The sequence below is a fragment of the Kryptolebias marmoratus genome, linkage group LG2 (genome assembly GCF_001649575.2).
Source record: "Kryptolebias marmoratus isolate JLee-2015 linkage group LG2, ASM164957v2, whole genome shotgun sequence".
Taxonomy (NCBI): domain Eukaryota; kingdom Metazoa; phylum Chordata; class Actinopteri; order Cyprinodontiformes; family Rivulidae; genus Kryptolebias; species Kryptolebias marmoratus.
The window spans coordinates 20,278,428-20,300,623 of NC_051431.1; the positions used below are offsets into that span (position 1 = coordinate 20,278,428).

At 41.0% G+C, this 22,196-nt stretch overlaps 2 protein-coding genes across 2 annotated transcripts; both read left to right on the plus strand.

The window, feature by feature from the left end:
- The first annotated feature begins 5,265 nt into the window (after nt 1-5,265).
- Nucleotides 5,266-11,800, plus strand: LOC108238137. The gene is made up of 2 exons (XM_025006790.2): nt 5,266-5,428; nt 5,684-11,800. Exon 2 carries the CDS (start codon nt 5,930-5,932, stop codon nt 10,997-10,999), a length of 5,070 nt encoding a protein of 1,689 aa, XP_024862558.1. The 5' UTR covers nt 5,266-5,428; nt 5,684-5,929; the 3' UTR covers nt 11,000-11,800.
- Nucleotides 11,801-11,974: 174 nt separating this feature from the next.
- Nucleotides 11,975-17,948, plus strand: LOC108238138. Its single transcript, XM_017420015.3, has 2 exons — nt 11,975-17,580; nt 17,836-17,948. The coding sequence occupies exon 1, from the start codon at nt 12,006-12,008 to the stop codon at nt 17,073-17,075; it is 5,070 nt and encodes a 1,689-aa protein (XP_017275504.2). The 5' UTR covers nt 11,975-12,005; the 3' UTR covers nt 17,076-17,580; nt 17,836-17,948.
- Nucleotides 17,949-22,196: the final 4,248 nt, after the last annotated feature.

Below are 22,196 nucleotides of genomic sequence, written 5' to 3' on the forward strand. Positions count from 1 at the left end.
AGGACAGCGAGGCGCTATTATGAAAATCTCCCTTAAATCTGCCCCCCACCGCTACCCCCTTCTACAGCATCATCACTGCCACCACCTCCCTCTCCGGCACGCTCTCTCCCTTCACGCTGAAAATCTCCACACTTTAAGGACAGCAGCAGGAGGGACAGAGCTGTCTAGGAGATATAAATAGTGCGGCAGTGTCCTGACCCGTTGATGCCACAGAGAAGTGAAGTCCAGCAGCCAACATAATGTCAGGTAGTTAAAAACAAGAAGTTACACAATAACAGCATGATTGAAGCATGGTCCAGTCCTTCAGTAATATGTTGAACTTGTGCATCAAAAAGGTCTCATATAAAGAATCAGATCTGTTGAAATTTAATAAGGGCCATCCATGGACACGGAAGATGTTTCCACGTCATAAAGCACAAAAAAGTAATGGTGTGTAAACCCACCCACATAACGGTGTGATTTCTTTTCCCCAAGAGTCAAAACAGCAGCAAGAATTTATACTATATACAGCAGCTTAGCTCAAACTGTTCACAGTTTGCTCTAATATGAAAGTCAGCTCCTCACACAGCTAATGACAGAAAAGAAAAAAAATCCTTCACCTTAAAGGGATAGTCCAGTCATTTTAAAAGCGATGTTCTGATAGTTACCAATAGTTAGTACCTTATCAGTGCCTTTCTATTCCTTTAAATCACATGAAATGTCATTGTGCAGTGGTTAATACATAAAAAACACAATCATAACTTTGAAAAATACATTGTTTTATTAGATAAAATTAAACAGTTGATTAACAACAGTTGGGAGATTTCTCCTAAATATACAGAAGAGGCAGCATCAAAGCAGGAATAGTTTTGTTGATTTATGTCAAACTACTAATGTAGTTTTGAGAAAAAGATCACTAGAATGGAAAGCAGGTTTTCATTGAGAAAGGCTTAATTAATAGTTTTTGGACACTCATAACACTTGTCAGGTATTATGTTACACATTTATTGACTATATCTAATAAAACAAGTAAAAAAAAAAATTTTTTAAAGTCTTACCTTTTAAAACCTTGACTGAGCAAAACTTAAAATTCAATAACCACTTTGCTCACTAATAATTAGCATAAATTAGAAGGTAATTAGAAAGAAAACTACTAAATAATAGTCCTAATTAATTTATGAAGACTAATAAGGAGTTAATATCCTTCTAATAAGCATAATATATGCAGCCAGTTAATGGCTAATCTGTGTCTGTTATATTTACGTCATTGTTTTTATTCCAATTCTGCTAATCAACATGCAGCTCATTTATTATTATTATTACCTGCCATCACGAATAGCCACAGTCTTGTAACTGCTTGTATGTATGTGTATGCGTGAGTGTGTGTATCAACAAAAACAAAAAAGGCTATAATGCAGTCTATTTTTTATATATTTATTTATTTTTTTACAGATATTGAGCTACATTTTGGTGTGGTAGTAGTTTGGAGTCATTCCCAGCACAGTCTGAGCACTAACAGATCACACAAGATTTTGTTCAAATGTTTGGCATTCTTCAAGACCTGCTACTTTCATTTTAATTAGTTATTATAGAACTAATTTGTGTTGCTATTTGCATTTCCATTCTGGCTGGGTACATAAGGCAGGATAACTAAACCATCTTGTTGTGCAGCCACTGTGCTGTACGAAGCCCGTGTGCAGTTTCAGTTGCTATAGAGTCTGACAGTGAAAATGTGTTTTTCCTTCATCTTGGGTGTAAACAAGTAAGTGCAAATCATTAAAGTGACTTGGAGATACATTTACTCAGACTCCTCATGAGACATGAAAAGAGGCATGATGGGAACGAAGAATTTGTGAGCGTCGTCAAAGATGGATTTTATTGTGACCCTGAACATGTCAACAAGACCTTTTGTGTAGGTGTGGATAATACTGTGCTTCATTTTTTCAATCATGTGACCAATTAGAGATCAAGGTTTTTATGAAGCAAAACAAAATAGACCTGCGTATGTTTTACAGTTTCCTGTACCTGAGCTGCTTTTGTAATCATTAAGTACAGAGTAAAGAAACTAATTGATGCTACATAATGCACATTGTTGCTCTGGTATACAAATCCTAAAAATGTATTTGATGCTGACAAACAGAGCTTGCAGGTAAAAAAATAAATTTATATATCACAGATGCCTCACTAAAAAGAAATTTTGGGCTTTTTTTTGAGCAAGTTCAAACTACAGGGTTTACCCCAGAAAAGAGGCTAAGCCTGGTGGTAGGTGGCCGTTCACTGGCCGACCGTGATTTAGTAAAAAAAAAAATTAAAGTTGACAGGAAAGTTGAAAATATGGCTATTTATTATGTGATTATATGATATATATATATTAAGTGGTAGCAAAAGCCTGGCAGCCCGCCAGGCCTATAATACACTGGGGGAAACCCTGAACTAGATAGTTTTCCAGTTTTCCATAACTTTTTTCCAGTTATGATTTCCATGATAAATTTATGCAAACTTGTGTCACAGTACGGTTCCTGTGAAGTCAGACTGACTGGTGCTTTTAAATCTCTTCCTGATACACATTCACAAGTCAGCTGTTAGATTTCTTATGCATCATTTTTCCAGCAGAACATATTCATTTCAGGCCCACTTTTGAAACAAACACGTTACAGTACTGTGTCAACCTGACTACGTAATCAGAAAATAAATGCCAGTTCAAAGCCCAGATAAAAATTTTAACATATCATCTGCTTCACCAGTGAGACAAATTGTAATTGCATTGTTAAAGTTTTTTAAAATTAATGTTTGTTTGTATTGTCTTTGGTTTTGTTCCTAATAAAAGTTGTAGTTGTTTGGTTTTTTTTAAACTCCACCATCTCATTTTTATCTTATTGCAAAACTATCTTTGGAATTGTGGTTACATTTGAATCATCAGAACCTAGTGTGGCTGCTGGTAAAAACATACCGTCTTTGACTTTTAAAATGAAAACTGTAGGTTAAAAAAAGCACAAATTATTGGAGAAACGGTGAGATCTCAAAGAATATGGTGTGTTGTTAAATTTATGGAGTGAGACTGAATCACCCCCGGCTGTAACTGTACGCACACCAGTAGCAGCTGTTTTCTTCACTGCGTAACAGGCATTTTTAGTCCATACAAAATGAGTTTGCATGATGGACTAAAAAACAGACTGCTACTTCTCAAATGTTTAAAATTGATCCAGAAATGTTTGCATTTCTTAATTTCATCTTTCATTTGATACATTTGGTGTATCCGAGACAGTGCAGGTATTTCTGTTCAAAGCAAAGCTGCCCTAAAGCGAAATTGAACCTCATTAAAAGTTTTTCCTTTTTTACATTAAACCTACACCCACCTTTGCAGATTTTTCTCTCTGGGTTACAATTGGCCCATCTGAGCAGTTTTATGATTGTGAAATGTCTTAAAGGTTGCATTGTATATTGTGTTGGTTCAGTAAATTCAAGTTCTCTTAAATTGTTGCTTGGAGAAATCACAGATTTGATCATAATGTAGTTCAGGTTACATTTGGCAGCATGGTGGCCCCGGATTGAGCCTGGGGTCTTTCTGTGCGTTTGCATGTTCTTCTTGTGTTTGCGTGGGTTTTTTTCTCTGGACACTCCAGTTTACTCCCACAGTCCAAAAACATGCACGATTAGGCTGCCTTCAGGCCCAGGCCTCCCTTGAAAAAGAGATCTGTAATCTCAATGGGATTTGCCTGGGTAAATAAAGGTTAAAACATTTCATGTTCATATTTTGTATTCATTGATATAGAAGACTTTGTGTTGCAAGATACACTTGAATTTTGGATGAATTCCTACTTTTTATGTGTGAGAGATGAGTTATATTCTGGACAGGTCATCACAAAAATTAGGATATGCTCTGAAAATATTGATTATGAAGAACTGGTTCTCTTTCATGTACAGTATTCTGAATACATTTTAAATTCTATAGCTGCAGCTCAGAGGGAATAGCAGTTTGGGAGCTAGCCGAATTTATCTATTAACCACATAAACTGTGCTTTAAGCAGATTTAGCTGCTGTAAGTCGGAGGCTTTCATTCTCAGCTGGAAGTATCTCAGTGTCTTGTTCACAACTGATAAGGTGGAATGAAGAAGTGGATGCACAGAATGGGGTCTTCTCTGTATTAAAGAGGGTGTTGCTCTGGTCTGTAGTGGTAAAGAAAAAGCTGGGCAGAAATGCAAACTGGTTCATCTACTTTCCAAATCTCCCCTACCATCATGAGATATGGATCACGACTGAAAGAATAAAAACACGAGCTTCCTCCGGAGGGTGGCTAGGCTCAGCCTTAGAGACAAGGTGAGGAGCTCCATCATTGGAGTTGAGGAGGTTTGAACATCTGATTAGGATACTTTGGAGATTTGTTGGGCGCATCTCATCACAAGGACATCTCAAGGCAGACCAAGAACTCATTGGAGGGATTATATATCCTCTCTGGCCAGGGCAAGATTTGTAATTTAATATGCTGGGTAGCGGAATGTATGGACTTCCCTCATAGAACTGTTGCCTCCTTTGACCTAGCTTGGACAAGTGGACGTTTTCAAAGTCAGAACTTTTTGGATGTCTTGGTAAAAATTTAAACACTGAGAACTGTGATCAGAATGACTGTACTCATTTAAGGCCTCTAAGATTGTGATAAAAATTCAGACAGTTTATGAGTTAAATTGTTCTCCGTGATGACAAGTTGCTGTTCAAGCAATGAGACTGAACATTTGAAGCAGCTCTCATTAATATTTGCTGATAACTAAAATCCAATTACAGATAATATTTTAAAAAGCCAAAGCCACGGAATTAGCGATCCACTCTTGAAGTTTACACCATTTTAGTGTACAATTGACCTCACCTCACACACTGGGCTGATGTTACACTTACAATTTGCACAAACACCTTCCTATTTATTGTTTTTGATTTGTAACTGAGAGAACTCTCTCCTTCTAATCACACAACGCACAATTATGTAACTTAAAGGCTCAAACTCTGCAGAGAGTGCTCAACAAAAAGTCCACTCTCCAAAGCAATGAAGAGTATAATTACAAAAGACAGAACTGGGAGATAAAAGTCATGCTTCAGAGAAGAGACGATACTGTTACAGCGTTCCACTTAATTTAACCTTCTCACTTTGTCTGTAAAAGAGGCTAAAAAAAATGCTATCACACATTTGAGGATGATTAGTGTTCTGTTCTGAAGTTGCAAATGTTATGTTTTCAGAAGCTGTTTCATTCATGTAGAGCAAAAAATGAGGAAAGCCTGCCCTCTTGTGTTCTTTTCAGGTATTGTAACTTGACAACCGTTTTTTTTTTTTGTAGACAGAAACTTTATTGAACGGCAGAAGTAGTCAAGAACAAAACGGCAATGGCGTCAGCACTTATTTCATGGTGTCTTTTTCGGAAGAAATTTCTGCAAATATCGTTCGCTAGAGGTTGCATTGCTGGTATGTACTAAATCGATAATTCTGTAACATTGTTTTTGCGCTTGATGTTACTCGGTAACGTATTATTTCAGTCTAAAATTAGTCGTTTTGCTATGTAAATTACACGTGAGTTGTAAGGTTGTCCAACATGGCGTCAGTACCGCAGATTCTTGCTTATGGATATATTTAGGATGTTATTTAGCAGAAATTCTCTGTAAAAGTGCATTTATGCTGCACATATTCATATTTTTATCATGTTGTTCTTCTTGTTTTCAGTTTTACCCTTTTGAATGTCATTAAACCTGCTGACAACGATCTTCGGTCTCCAGAGTTATGATATGAGGAAGGTGTTAGATAGCCTTTGCATTAGACATGCACCAGAAACGGCACAGTAAAACAGCAGCATCCACGCTCAAGAAGATAATGCAGTCATCGCATCTAGAGTGAAGCAGACCACTACTACGCCCATAGCAGCGCGGCATACAGCAGTGATCCTGCAGACGTCTCCTACTCAACTCCACCATGTCCAAAAAGACATCATCTCTCAAGACCCAGTCGGAGGCTTCATACGTCTCCTCTACAGGCTCTGCAGCAGCCAAAGCCAGAGCAAGGGCTGAGGCAGTCAAAGCCCGCCTTAGCTTTGCAGCCAAAGAAATGAACTTAAAAGTAGAAAAAGCCAAAATCGAAGCATCCATTGAATTTCTACAACAAGAAAAAGATGTAGCGTCAGCCATTGCTGAAGCAGAGGCATTAGAAGCAGCTGTTGTCTCACAGATGGAAGCACGCAGCAACCCAGGTCCTTCTGTAATAGCTGAGCGTACCGAACAATATGTCACCAGCCAGACTAAATTTGTAGAGGGGTTGGAAAGTGCTGCTCTTCAGCCATCGCAAGTCGGAAATGTACTTCAAGATAGACCGGAACTCACAAGCAATGAGTCATTACACTCTAAACAAGAGGACGATCCACAGCAAACTCCAGTCTGCCCTCCCAATTATCTTGACAACTCCCAAAACCCCCCAGTTATTATCTCATCTCCACACACTAATAAGGATTTCACAGCCGATTGGTCAAACCAAGTAGCAGCATCTAGTTTCTATGAAGCCAGACCCTCACGCCAGGAGTCTAGAGATTCCAATGTAAATGACTTTATTAGGTATTTTGCTCGCCGTGAAATAGTGTCAACAGGACTACTTCAGTTTAATGACAAACCCCAAAATTTCAGAGCTTGGAAGCGCTCCTTTGAAAATACAATAAGGGGTTTAGATCTAACGGCGAGTGAGGAGATGGACCTGATGTTAAAGTGGCTTGGCAAAGAATCTGCTGAACAAGTAGAGCAAATCAGAGCTATACACATTAATAACCCAGTCAATGGCCTCAACATGATGTGGAACAGGCTTGAACAATGTTACGGATCAGCTGAAGCAATAGAGGATGCACTTTTCAAAAGAATTGAGGCATTTCCAAAAATCACACCCAAAGACTATTCAAAACTAAGGAAGTTTAGTGACCTGCTCATGGAAATTCAGAGTGCTAAAGATGATGGGGACCTCCCTGGTCTGGCGTTCTTGGATACAGCAAGAGGAGTAAATCCCATTGTTCAAAAACTCCCCTTCCACTTGCAAGAAAAATGGATTACAGTAGGAACTAACTACAAGCGCACAAAATGTGTGTTTTTCCCACCATTTAACATTTTCGTAGACTTTGTGACTCAAGAGGCTGACTCTAAAAATGATCCGAGCTTCAACTTCACATCGTTTCCTGATTTTTCCAAACCAGATAAGCTGCCCTGGAGAACAAACAGACAGAAAGAGGTTTCAGTGCACAAAACTGATGTCGTCTCCCACCCCAGTTCAGACATACATAGATCTGTGAACAAAGCTGTGGATATTGGCAAGATTTGCCCCATTCACAAGAAACCTCATCCTCTCTCAAAATGTAGAACATTTCGTATGAAAACACTGGATGATAGGAAAATGTTCTTAAAGGAGAACAACCTTTGCTTCAAATGCTGTGCCTCATCTTCACACATTGCAAGAGACTGTAAAGTTAAGGTACAGTGTTCTGAGTGCCATGATGAGAAACATTGCAGTGCTCTCCACCCAGGACCAGCCCCCTGGCAGAGAGAAATTGAACCTGCGGTAGACCATGGCGGGGAGCCTGACTCCAAGGAACCAGAGGAGATCACTTCCAGCTGCACCCAGGTTTGTGGCACTAATGAAGCAAGTAGATCATGCTCTAAAATCTGTCTCGTGCAAGTGTACCCAGCAGGATGCCCACAACAAGCAGTAAAGCTCTATGCCATCCATGATGAACAAAGCAACAGATCATTGGTCCGCCCTGAGTTCTTCGAACTATTTAATGATTGTGGACCCAGCTCTCCTTACTCAATCAGAACATGTGCTGGAACTAAAGATACTATGGGAAGGAGAGCTATAGGCTATGTAGTAGCAGCCTTAGATGGTTCAGTCCACATTCCACTGCCTAGCCTTATTGAATGCAAAAATATCCCAAATGACAGAGATGAGATACCCACACCCAGCGCGGCTATGCATCACAGCCATCTGAAGTCAGTAGCTAATCTTATCCCTGAACTGGACTCTAATGCCCCCATTCTAATGCTTCTTGGACGGGATGTTATTAGAGTTCACAAAGTCCGTAAACAGATAAGTGGACCTAACAATGCACCTTACGCACAAAAATTAGACCTCGGATGGGTTGTAGTAGGAAATGTTTGTGTGGGTGATATCCACAAAACTCTTGCTATAAAGACTCTGTTCACAAATGCCACTGAGAAGGGTCGTCCCACAATGTTTGAGCCATGCCCCAATGTTTTCAACATAAAAGAGAAACATTGCGAAATACAAGTTCCATTCAACTTAGGGACCCAGCTTGTGGACAGCACTTGTGAACCAGATCACTTAGGATGTAATGTGTTCAAACAAACCAGACATGACAATTACATCGCACCTTCCATTCAAGACAACGTCTTCTTAAAAATAATGGAAGAAGGAATAACGAAGGACAAAGATAACAACTGGACAGCTCCCTTGCCATTCAAACTGCCACGGCAAAAGCTCCCTAACAACAGGCCACAGGCCCTGAAGCGCCTTATGTCACTTGTGCATAACTTCGAACAGAAGGAAGAAATGAAGGAACACTTTGTGGCTTTCATGGACAAAGTATTCAAAAACAACCATGCAGAAATTGCCCCACCACTAAAAAATGGAGAAGAATGTTGGTATTTGCCACTATTTGGTATTTACCACCCCCGTAAACCCAAACAGATCAGGGTCGTCTTCGACAGCAGCGCCAAATACGAGGGTGTATCACTGAACGATGTGTTGTTAACAGGACCAGATCTTAACAACTCCCTGTTAGGTGTCTTAATACGCTTCAGAAAGGAAGCTGTTGCCTTTACGGCAGACATCGAACAGATGTTTTACTGTTTCAATGTACATGAGCAAGACAGGAACTACTTGCGTTTTTTGTGGTTCCGAGACAATGACATTTCTAAAGACATTGTGGAGTATAGGATGAGAGTCCACGTCTTTGGAAATAGCCCGTCACCAGCTGTGGCCATATATGGCTTGCATCAGTCTGTTCTACGCAGTGAGCCAGACAGTGATCCAGATGTAAGGCAGTTTGTCACACGGGACTTTTACGTGGACGACGGACTCAAATCGCTTCCCACCATTGAAATGGCCGTGTCCCTACTCCAAAGAACCCGTGACACACTTGCAAAGTCAAATCTCAGACTGCATAAAATAGCAGCTAACAGAAAGGAAGTGTTGGAGGCGTTCCCTACCCAAGATCATGCTAAAGATTTGAAAGACTTAGACTTTGAAGCCGACTCAGTCATCATGCAACGCAGCCTAGGTCTCCTTTGGGACCTAGGTAGAGACTGCTTCACCTTTCGAGTCCCAGATGAGACAAAGCCCTTTACGAAAAGAGGTGTTTTATCAACAATTAACAGCCTTTATGATCCGTTAGGGTTTGTAGCGCCAGTCACTATACAGGGAAAGTCTATTCTGCGTGAACTGACAGTTGGAAATGGAGACTGGGATACACCATTACCCCCAGAAAAGGAAGAGTCCTGGACCCTTTGGAAGGACTCACTTAAAGAACTATCTGATCTGACTATTGCTAGAGCATACACAGACATTTCTCCTTCAACAGCCACAAAAAGAGAGTTGTGTGTGTTTTCGGATGCGTCTACTAAAGCCATAGCCGCAGTGGCTTATCTCAGAGTGACAGATGCAGAAGGAAACTGTCAAGTCGGGTTTATTATGGGCAAAGCGAAGCTTGCACCACGTCCAGATCAGACCATACCAAGACTGGAGCTTAGTGCTGCTGTATTAGCAGTAGAGCTTGCAGATTTAATTGCTGATGAACTTGACCTCAAACTGGACTGCACTATATTCCATACAGACAGTAAAGTGGTCCTAGGTTATATCTACAACGAGACTAGGAGATTTTATGTTTATGTTAGTAACCGTGTAACCAGGATCCGCAGATCTTCTCAGCCGAGTCAGTGGCATTATGTGGCTAGCAGTCAGAACCCCGCAGATCATGCCACTCGTTCTGTACCTGCGTACCAGCTGCCCCTTAGTAATTGGCTCACTGGCCCTGACTTTTTGCTTCAAGTCCAAAAGTTCCCACATGAGTCTCACGATCTTGTGGACCCTAGCAAGGACTCAGATGTTAGACCTTGTGTAACTGTTCTCAAAACTGCAGCTTCAACTAAGCATCTTGGTTCGGATAGGTTCAGTAAGTTTTCTACATGGAGGTCACTCACACGTGCTCTTTCTAGACTACTGCATCTCATCCACAACTTCAAATCACCATCAAACAGAAACAATCGCTGCAGCGGTTGGCATTACTGTGAGACAGGACTCACTGTTGACGAGTTTAAACAAGCTCAAAATATTGTGATTCAAGCAGTACAACAGGACGTATATTCGGAAGAAATCCAGTGTATACAAAACAACGAGAGTCTACCCAAAACCAGTCCTCTCAAGAACTTGGACCCTTACCTGGATGAAAATGGACTCCTCAGAGTAGGTGGTCGCATCACTGACTCGAACTTCACTCAAGGTGAAAAGAACCCACTTCTAGTTCCAGGCCACCATCATGTTGCAGTTCTTCTCATAAAGCACTACCACAATCAGGTTCATCATCAAGGTCGCCTGTTTACTGAAGGAACTATACGTTCTGCAGGATGGTGGATTATAGGTGGCAAAAGAAAAGTGAGCACCGTCATCTATCATTGTGTAACCTGCAAAAGACTTCGAGCTCCTCTGAGCACACAAAAGATGTCAGACCTTCCGCCAGATCGTCTTTCAACAGACCCTCCATTCACAAATGTGGGCTTAGATGTGTTCGGTCCATGGTATGTGTCTTCCCGACGCACCAGAGGAAGTGTCAATCAAATCAAAAGGCTCCAGCTGGTAACTTCGAGGCGTCAGATGTTTACAGACATCAGTGGCGTCAGGTCCAGCACCTGTCAAACACCTTCTGGGACAAATGGAAGAAAGAGTTCCTTCCTATTCTTCAGTCACGTCGCAAGTGGCAAGCCAGCCAACCTAATGTGAGCTTAGGAAGTGTCATCGTACTCAAAGACAGTCAAGTACCAAGAAATGAATGGCCTCTTGGACTCATAACTCAGGTGTTTCCAAGTAAAGACAATAGAGTACGTAAAGTAGAAATTAAGGTAGCCAAACCAGATGGTTCAAAGCTGTTGGTAAGACCTATTTCAGAAATTGTAGTTTTGGTTCCTTCATAAGATAGCTTGTTTTTTCTCGAGATTCTTTTGTGGCGTTTATTCACGCCAGACGGGGAGTGTTCTGTTCTGAAGTTGCAAATGTTATGTTTTCAGAAGCTGTTTCATTCATGTAGAGCAAAAAATGAGGAAAGCCTGCCCTCTTGTGTTCTTTTCAGGTATTGTAACTTGACAACCGTTTTTTTTTTGTAGACAGAAACTTTATTGAACGGCAGAAGTAGTCAAGAACAAAACGGCAATGGCGTCAGCACTTATTTCATGGTGTCTTTTTCGGAAGAAATTTCTGCAAATATCGTTCGCTAGAGGTTGCATTGCTGGTATGTACTAAATCGATAATTCTGTAACATTGTTTTTGCGCTTGATGTTACTCGGTAACGTATTATTTCAGTCTAAAATTAGTCGTTTTGCTATGTAAATTACACGTGAGTTGTAAGGTTGTCCAACATGGCGTCAGTACCGCAGATTCTTGCTTATGGATATATTTAGGATGTTATTTAGCAGAAATTCTCTGTAAAAGTGCATTTATGCTGCACATATTCATATTTTTATCATGTTGTTCTTCTTGTTTTCAGTTTTACCCTTTTGAATGTCATTAAACCTGCTGACAACGATCTTCGGTCTCCAGAGTTATGATATGAGGAAGGTGTTAGATAGCCTTTGCATTAGACATGCACCAGAAACGGCACAGTAAAACAGCAGCATCCACGCTCAAGAAGATAATGCAGTCATCGCATCTAGAGTGAAGCAGACCACTACTACGCCCATAGCAGCGCGGCATACAGCAGTGATCCTGCAGACGTCTCCTACTCAACTCCACCATGTCCAAAAAGACATCATCTCTCAAGACCCAGTCGGAGGCTTCATACGTCTCCTCTACAGGCTCTGCAGCAGCCAAAGCCAGAGCAAGGGCTGAGGCAGTCAAAGCCCGCCTTAGCTTTGCAGCCAAAGAAATGAACTTAAAAGTAGAAAAAGCCAAAATCGAAGCATCCATTGAATTTCTACAACAAGAAAAAGATGTAGCGTCAGCCATTGCTGAAGCAGAGGCATTAGAAGCAGCTGTTGTCTCACAGATGGAAGCACGCAGCAACCCAGGTCCTTCTGTAATAGCTGAGCGTACCGAACAATATGTCACCAGCCAGACTAAATTTGTAGAGGGGTTGGAAAGTGCTGCTCTTCAGCCATCGCAAGTCGGAAATGTACTTCAAGATAGACCGGAACTCACAAGCAATGAGTCATTACACTCTAAACAAGAGGACGATCCACAGCAAACTCCAGTCTGCCCTCCCAATTATCTTGACAACTCCCAAAACCCCCCAGTTATTATCTCATCTCCACACACTAATAAGGATTTCACAGCCGATTGGTCAAACCAAGTAGCAGCATCTAGTTTCTATGAAGCCAGACCCTCACGCCAGGAGTCTAGAGATTCCAATGTAAATGACTTTATTAGGTATTTTGCTCGCCGTGAAATAGTGTCAACAGGACTACTTCAGTTTAATGACAAACCCCAAAATTTCAGAGCTTGGAAGCGCTCCTTTGAAAATACAATAAGGGGTTTAGATCTAACGGCGAGTGAGGAGATGGACCTGATGTTAAAGTGGCTTGGCAAAGAATCTGCTGAACAAGTAGAGCAAATCAGAGCTATACACATTAATAACCCAGTCAATGGCCTCAACATGATGTGGAACAGGCTTGAACAATGTTACGGATCAGCTGAAGCAATAGAGGATGCACTTTTCAAAAGAATTGAGGCATTTCCAAAAATCACACCCAAAGACTATTCAAAACTAAGGAAGTTTAGTGACCTGCTCATGGAAATTCAGAGTGCTAAAGATGATGGGGACCTCCCTGGTCTGGCGTTCTTGGATACAGCAAGAGGAGTAAATCCCATTGTTCAAAAACTCCCCTTCCACTTGCAAGAAAAATGGATTACAGTAGGAACTAACTACAAGCGCACAAAATGTGTGTTTTTCCCACCATTTAACATTTTCGTAGACTTTGTGACTCAAGAGGCTGACTCTAAAAATGATCCGAGCTTCAACTTCACATCGTTTCCTGATTTTTCCAAACCAGATAAGCTGCCCTGGAGAACAAACAGACAGAAAGAGGTTTCAGTGCACAAAACTGATGTCGTCTCCCACCCCAGTTCAGACATACATAGATCTGTGAACAAAGCTGTGGATATTGGCAAGATTTGCCCCATTCACAAGAAACCTCATCCTCTCTCAAAATGTAGAACATTTCGTATGAAAACACTGGATGATAGGAAAATGTTCTTAAAGGAGAACAACCTTTGCTTCAAATGCTGTGCCTCATCTTCACACATTGCAAGAGACTGTAAAGTTAAGGTACAGTGTTCTGAGTGCCATGATGAGAAACATTGCAGTGCTCTCCACCCAGGACCAGCCCCCTGGCAGAGAGAAATTGAACCTGCGGTAGACCATGGCGGGGAGCCTGACTCCAAGGAACCAGAGGAGATCACTTCCAGCTGCACCCAGGTTTGTGGCACTAATGAAGCAAGTAGATCATGCTCTAAAATCTGTCTCGTGCAAGTGTACCCAGCAGGATGCCCACAACAAGCAGTAAAGCTCTATGCCATCCATGATGAACAAAGCAACAGATCATTGGTCCGCCCTGAGTTCTTCGAACTATTTAATGATTGTGGACCCAGCTCTCCTTACTCAATCAGAACATGTGCTGGAACTAAAGATACTATGGGAAGGAGAGCTATAGGCTATGTAGTAGCAGCCTTAGATGGTTCAGTCCACATTCCACTGCCTAGCCTTATTGAATGCAAAAATATCCCAAATGACAGAGATGAGATACCCACACCCAGCGCGGCTATGCATCACAGCCATCTGAAGTCAGTAGCTAATCTTATCCCTGAACTGGACTCTAATGCCCCCATTCTAATGCTTCTTGGACGGGATGTTATTAGAGTTCACAAAGTCCGTAAACAGATAAGTGGACCTAACAATGCACCTTACGCACAAAAATTAGACCTCGGATGGGTTGTAGTAGGAAATGTTTGTGTGGGTGATATCCACAAAACTCTTGCTATAAAGACTCTGTTCACAAATGCCACTGAGAAGGGTCGTCCCACAATGTTTGAGCCATGCCCCAATGTTTTCAACATAAAAGAGAAACATTGCGAAATACAAGTTCCATTCAACTTAGGGACCCAGCTTGTGGACAGCACTTGTGAACCAGATCACTTAGGATGTAATGTGTTCAAACAAACCAGACATGACAATTACATCGCACCTTCCATTCAAGACAACGTCTTCTTAAAAATAATGGAAGAAGGAATAACGAAGGACAAAGATAACAACTGGACAGCTCCCTTGCCATTCAAACTGCCACGGCAAAAGCTCCCTAACAACAGGCCACAGGCCCTGAAGCGCCTTATGTCACTTGTGCATAACTTCGAACAGAAGGAAGAAATGAAGGAACACTTTGTGGCTTTCATGGACAAAGTATTCAAAAACAACCATGCAGAAATTGCCCCACCACTAAAAAATGGAGAAGAATGTTGGTATTTGCCACTATTTGGTATTTACCACCCCCGTAAACCCAAACAGATCAGGGTCGTCTTCGACAGCAGCGCCAAATACGAGGGTGTATCACTGAACGATGTGTTGTTAACAGGACCAGATCTTAACAACTCCCTGTTAGGTGTCTTAATACGCTTCAGAAAGGAAGCTGTTGCCTTTACGGCAGACATCGAACAGATGTTTTACTGTTTCAATGTACATGAGCAAGACAGGAACTACTTGCGTTTTTTGTGGTTCCGAGACAATGACATTTCTAAAGACATTGTGGAGTATAGGATGAGAGTCCACGTCTTTGGAAATAGCCCGTCACCAGCTGTGGCCATATATGGCTTGCATCAGTCTGTTCTACGCAGTGAGCCAGACAGTGATCCAGATGTAAGGCAGTTTGTCACACGGGACTTTTACGTGGACGACGGACTCAAATCGCTTCCCACCATTGAAATGGCCGTGTCCCTACTCCAAAGAACCCGTGACACACTTGCAAAGTCAAATCTCAGACTGCATAAAATAGCAGCTAACAGAAAGGAAGTGTTGGAGGCGTTCCCTACCCAAGATCATGCTAAAGATTTGAAAGACTTAGACTTTGAAGCCGACTCAGTCATCATGCAACGCAGCCTAGGTCTCCTTTGGGACCTAGGTAGAGACTGCTTCACCTTTCGAGTCCCAGATGAGACAAAGCCCTTTACGAAAAGAGGTGTTTTATCAACAATTAACAGCCTTTATGATCCGTTAGGGTTTGTAGCGCCAGTCACTATACAGGGAAAGTCTATTCTGCGTGAACTGACAGTTGGAAATGGAGACTGGGATACACCATTACCCCCAGAAAAGGAAGAGTCCTGGACCCTTTGGAAGGACTCACTTAAAGAACTATCTGATCTGACTATTGCTAGAGCATACACAGACATTTCTCCTTCAACAGCCACAAAAAGAGAGTTGTGTGTGTTTTCGGATGCGTCTACTAAAGCCATAGCCGCAGTGGCTTATCTCAGAGTGACAGATGCAGAAGGAAACTGTCAAGTCGGGTTTATTATGGGCAAAGCGAAGCTTGCACCACGTCCAGATCAGACCATACCAAGACTGGAGCTTAGTGCTGCTGTATTAGCAGTAGAGCTTGCAGATTTAATTGCTGATGAACTTGACCTCAAACTGGACTGCACTATATTCCATACAGACAGTAAAGTGGTCCTAGGTTATATCTACAACGAGACTAGGAGATTTTATGTTTATGTTAGTAACCGTGTAACCAGGATCCGCAGATCTTCTCAGCCGAGTCAGTGGCATTATGTGGCTAGCAGTCAGAACCCCGCAGATCATGCCACTCGTTCTGTACCTGCGTACCAGCTGCCCCTTAGTAATTGGCTCACTGGCCCTGACTTTTTGCTTCAAGTCCAAAAGTTCCCACATGAGTCTCACGATCTTGTGGACCCTAGCAAGGACTCAGATGTTAGACCTTGTGTAACTGTTCTCAAAACTGCAGCTTCAACTAAGCATCTTGGTTCGGATAGGTTCAGTAAGTTTTCTACATGGAGGTCACTCACACGTGCTCTTTCTAGACTACTGCATCTCATCCACAACTTCAAATCACCATCAAACAGAAACAATCGCTGCAGCGGTTGGCATTACTGTGAGACAGGACTCACTGTTGACGAGTTTAAACAAGCTCAAAATATTGTGATTCAAGCAGTACAACAGGACGTATATTCGGAAGAAATCCAGTGTATACAAAACAACGAGAGTCTACCCAAAACCAGTCCTCTCAAGAACTTGGACCCTTACCTGGATGAAAATGGACTCCTCAGAGTAGGTGGTCGCATCACTGACTCGAACTTCACTCAAGGTGAAAAGAACCCACTTCTAGTTCCAGGCCACCATCATGTTGCAGTTCTTCTCATAAAGCACTACCACAATCAGGTTCATCATCAAGGTCGCCTGTTTACTGAAGGAACTATACGTTCTGCAGGATGGTGGATTATAGGTGGCAAAAGAAAAGTGAGCACCGTCATCTATCATTGTGTAACCTGCAAAAGACTTCGAGCTCCTCTGAGCACACAAAAGATGTCAGACCTTCCGCCAGATCGTCTTTCAACAGACCCTCCATTCACAAATGTGGGCTTAGATGTGTTCGGTCCATGGTATGTGTCTTCCCGACGCACCAGAGGAAGTGTCAATCAAATCAAAAGGCTCCAGCTGGTAACTTCGAGGCGTCAGATGTTTACAGACATCAGTGGCGTCAGGTCCAGCACCTGTCAAACACCTTCTGGGACAAATGGAAGAAAGAGTTCCTTCCTATTCTTCAGTCACGTCGCAAGTGGCAAGCCAGCCAACCTAATGTGAGCTTAGGAAGTGTCATCGTACTCAAAGACAGTCAAGTACCAAGAAATGAATGGCCTCTTGGACTCATAACTCAGGTGTTTCCAAGTAAAGACAATAGAGTACGTAAAGTAGAAATTAAGGTAGCCAAACCAGATGGTTCAAAGCTGTTGGTAAGACCTATTTCAGAAATTGTAGTTTTGGTTCCTTCATAAGATAGCTTGTTTTTTCTCGAGATTCTTTTGTGGCGTTTATTCACGCCAGACGGGGAGTGTTCTGTTCTGAAGTTGCAAATGTTATGTTTTCAGAAGCTGTTTCATTCATGTAGAGCAAAAAATGAGGAAAGCCTGCCCTCTTGTGTTCTTTTCAGGTATTGTAACTTGACAACCGTTTTTTTTTTGTAGACAGAAACTTTATTGAACGGCAGAAGTAGTCAAGAACAAAACGGCAATGGCGTCAGCACTTATTTCATGGTGTCTTTTTCGGAAGAAATTTCTGCAAATATCGTTCGCTAGAGGTTGCATTGCTGGTATGTACTAAATCGATAATTCTGTAACATTGTTTTTGCGCTTGATGTTACTCGGTAACGTATTATTTCAGTCTAAAATTAGTCGTTTTGCTATGTAAATTACACGTGAGTTGTAAGGTTGTCCAACATGGCGTCAGTACCGCAGATTCTTGCTTATGGATATATTTAGGATGTTATTTAGCAGAAATTCTCTGTAAAAGTGCATTTATGCTGCACATATTCATATTTTTATCATGTTGTTCTTCTTGTTTTCAGTTTTACCCTTTTGAATGTCATTAAACCTGCTGACAACGATCTTCGGTCTCCAGAGTTATGATATGAGGAAGGTGTTAGATAGCCTTTGCATTAGACATGCACCAGAAACGGCACAATTAGTGAAACTGATTTCACTGCGCAGTGAATGTGTACAGTACTAAAGATAAAATCATATGCCTGATGTTGATATGGCAACTGGGCTATAACACAAATTAATTACAGAGGAGTCTGCTTCAGCAGATGTAGTCAGTGCGGGGTGTTACTGGAGAAAAGACCAAGTGACATTTAGAGAAAAGCAAATAAGGTGGGTGAGCAAGTTATATTAAGAGTTGGATTTTGTGAAAAATAAAATTCAGTAAATCAAAAAAAACCTCACAAAATAGATCATATAAGCATAAAAACATTACTCGATGCATAATAGTTTCCACTGACATGATATTGCAAAGGCTGCTATTGATTTAAAACAGTATCCTGTAGACACAGACTGTTTCTGCAAGGCTTCACACTGAGAACAGCAGTTTAATTGGACCATGAAATGGAAGGACAATATTACTCTGGTATTATTTATGTGACTAAAGCCATTGCTTGTTTAGCCTCGGCCTTTACAAATAGTTGAGACAGCTGGAAACAGTTGACCTGGCTCAAGACAACAAAGTTTAAACACAACAACAGATGAACACCTGTGACCTCAATGTGTTGTTGTCGCGTCTTAATTTTCAAGGACAGTACAGATCTTTCAGACTTTATACAACTAACGTCTTATTTGTTGCATATAGCTTTTTGAATTACCTCAGTTTAGAGTTTAATTCTGACCAGACTGACGAGCTAAAGGCTAGTCCAAGACTACAGGGGATTAATGTTATTTTAAAATGACTCCAATCTCATGATGTTCATGTAAACACTTTTTTTTTTTAACCTGAAGTTAGTTTTTCTGAGAATGTCTTGGTTATATGCAAATGCAAAGGAAGACTGCAGCAGCTGGTCATAGCTCTTCCAGTGCATCGTGCGACACATCAAGCAGGAATATCATGACATTTCTGCCAGAGTAACTGCTTTATGTGAAATATATTGTGAGGATCCCACCTGCCAAGGCTTTTTTTTTTTTGTGCTGTGTTTTTTTGGTTTCTAGAGGAAGCTGTGTGGTTTCTCTCACCACCTCACCTCATGGCTCCTACTCATCCATGCCCAGATATCTCAATCTGAAATCAGCCCACCCCCTACATAATCCACATGAGGCTAGATCAAATTGTCATATTGGTGATCATGCTCAGCCAACTAAAAGTGATTTTATGTTGTTTTTAAAAAAAATTCTTTTTGGCTTACCCTGCTTTTAGAAACATTTTGAACACACCTCTTTGTGCTTTTGGCCTCTTGCACAGAGCTTTTTTTTTAACCTTTGGCCTCCTGAAAAAGATCTTTGAATTGATGTAGTTTCACGATTCTTTCGATCGTCTCCCTTGAGATAAGTCTAGCTGTTCTGCTCTATGAAACTACCATAAAAACTCACATACCTGACCCACTTCCCAGCATTCTGCTGTCACCAAATGGATAACCAGAGCCTTCTGCCTCTTCCTGGAAAACTGGAAATAAAACAAGAAGTAACACATGTTCTAAATGTAACTTATATCTTTTATGGACTTTGCACACGATAAATTCACCTTTCTTCCAGTAAACACATTCCCTCTTAAAACAACTGGTTGTTTTGGTTATTTTAAGAGGGCAGCATTGGTTTTTTGTTTTCTTGATCCCACTCGGACTAGGTCTTAGCTCATCAATCCATTCAAAACTAATATCTTTTATCTACAATGTTCAAAAAAGGGTTATCTCAAATAGGTAAGTTAATAATTGCTCATACCATTTCCACAGAGCCCCACCTCAAAAGGTCTACGCCAAGGGTGTCCAATCCTGGTCCTCAAGGGCCACTATCCTCCCGGCTCCAACACACCTGATTCAGTGGTTAAATGACCTCTTCATGTGCTGCAGAAGCCTGTTAATGACACACTGATCCAAATCAGGTGTGTTGGAGCAGAGAAACAAGTCAAACATGCAGGATAGTGGCCCTTGAGGACCAGGGTTGGCCACCCCTGGTCTACGCAATCCCTGTTAAAGATGGATCTGTACCCAGTGTTTTTGCTTTCATGCTTTGCAGCAATATATTGAGTGTTGCTTACAATAGCCACACAGCTGCAAGAACAAGACATGGTGCATCAATATTTTATTTTCTGGGGGTGCATTGCTTGATTTGGAGGGTTGGAGATGCAGATAGATCTTCAGACTTCATGGTTTCTGACAGTCTCAAAAGGCTTTGCTAAAACTACAGGCTCATTAGGCATGAAGGTTGTTTAATGCCGTCTGCTGCACTCACATTTTCTAAAACGTAGGATGACACTTTTCAAAAGCATTGTTCTTAGGCAGGTCTCTTTAAATAAGGGTATTTCAAATATTGTCCAGTATTTTCATTAATAATCTATAACAAAGAAGCAGTACACTGAGATTACCTCTCCATTTTTACTCAGTCAAAATCTGTTCTCTGTGAGCTCTGCTAAAAAGGCAACTTTTGTGCTTATCGTGCACTATGTAGATAACCCCGGGTGCTGTTCCATGAAATTATGTCTGTGTGTGTGTGAATATATGCCACTTTAATGGTGCATTGGTGATATATTCTTAGAGATGACAGAAATTTGTTTATATCCACCCAGGAACAAGAACATTCCTTCTCGCCCTACCCTGCAACATCATTTACTTGACTGACAGTGAGACTCTGTCCCGGGCTGAACTCATGGTCCCAGCCCTGTTGTAAGATTCATTTACACCTTTTCAGTGAGACTTGAACTTCCCAAGGCTCCTTACAGTAAATAATTTTGCAAGGTTTTATAGCACAGAATAATAAATCTATTCTGCCACCATGTGGACAATATTCTGCAGCACACATAAATAATGGAGAGGGAAAAGTGAACTTCGCTAATATAAAAAAAGTAGGTTAGATGGTTTTAATTTACTTAGTTTAGATTTAAAAATAACCACCTTATTAAAAACAAAACTCCCTCTGAATGGAATAATGGCAGATTATGTAACATGGAGCACACACATCTTGCAAAAATCACACTAAAGGTGCAGATTGTATCAGATCAATATGCCTACTAATTAAATCTGATCAGTCCTCTTGACTCAGGGGAGAGAAAATGTCTTTGGTGGGCTTTTTTGAGCCACAACCCATGAGACCTTCCCTGTTTTATCTTTGGCCTGCACAGGACAGATAGGAAGGTGGAGACTAAATCAATTTTCCTGCATTGTCTCATTAGCTGGGACCCTTGGGTGAGCCAGGCTCCGTGGTGATGCCCTTGGAGGGACAATGTCGTGTCATTTGCAGGAAGTGAAAGGCAGCAGATTGGAAATGTATTCTGCCTGTATGTGGTGCTGGAAGTCCCAGTGAGGTGCAGCAGGAGAGTACAGTATTGGTGCTGGTGCTGTAGTGTAATACAATCTAAAAAGTAGTACTTGATGTAAAAAAAAACTATTTACATCAAGTCCTGCTTTTATTTCTCAATGCCAAAAGGCAAAAGGCAGACAATAATGTTTTTGCCTGTGTCTTTATGTGTGCAGGTGTTTGTGTTTCATGTTAACAAAACATCTTATGAACCAGTGGATAAACATTAATTAAACTTTCAGGAAGTATTAATCGGATGTACATCCACAGCTGATTAAAGTTTAAGAGCCAATTGAACATGGCAGCCACAGCTAAGGTAACATAGCAAACAGGTAAATTCCCATAATAGTTTTACAGAAACAGATTGCACGGGATTTTGCTAAGGCAAGTCAGACTGTGGATAACATTATTTTCAAGGTTTGACCAGAACAGCTATAACGCCATCATTTGGAACATAAGTTGATCTTAGTTTAACACTGTGGCATGAAAAGTGGTGGACGGTATGCATTCCTTCAAGAAATGCTAGGTCTTCATTCATTTGTTTGCTTTTAAAGCATTTCCTTTACAACACATTTAAGTGAAACAAAACAAAGGCTGTGAAAGGATTAATTATGAACACAGGTCTTCAAATACTCTCAGCAAAAATATGTTTGAACAGTTGTTTGGACCATAAATCAATCAAGGGTTTCTGCACAATTACTGAGTAACTTTTAGTACCAGTTTTTTCATTTTCAAGTGACTTAAGTACCTTCTTACGCTTAGATTGTAATATTTGTTTATCAGGGGGAATTACACAGTTATAGCAATCATATATGAAATTGTAGAAATGTTCAGTCAGATACAGATAGTTTGTCATATTCAGAGTTGTGGTGTCATTTTTTAAAATTTGCATTTATCACCATACCAGTTATTGTAATCAAGTGCTTTACTGTCT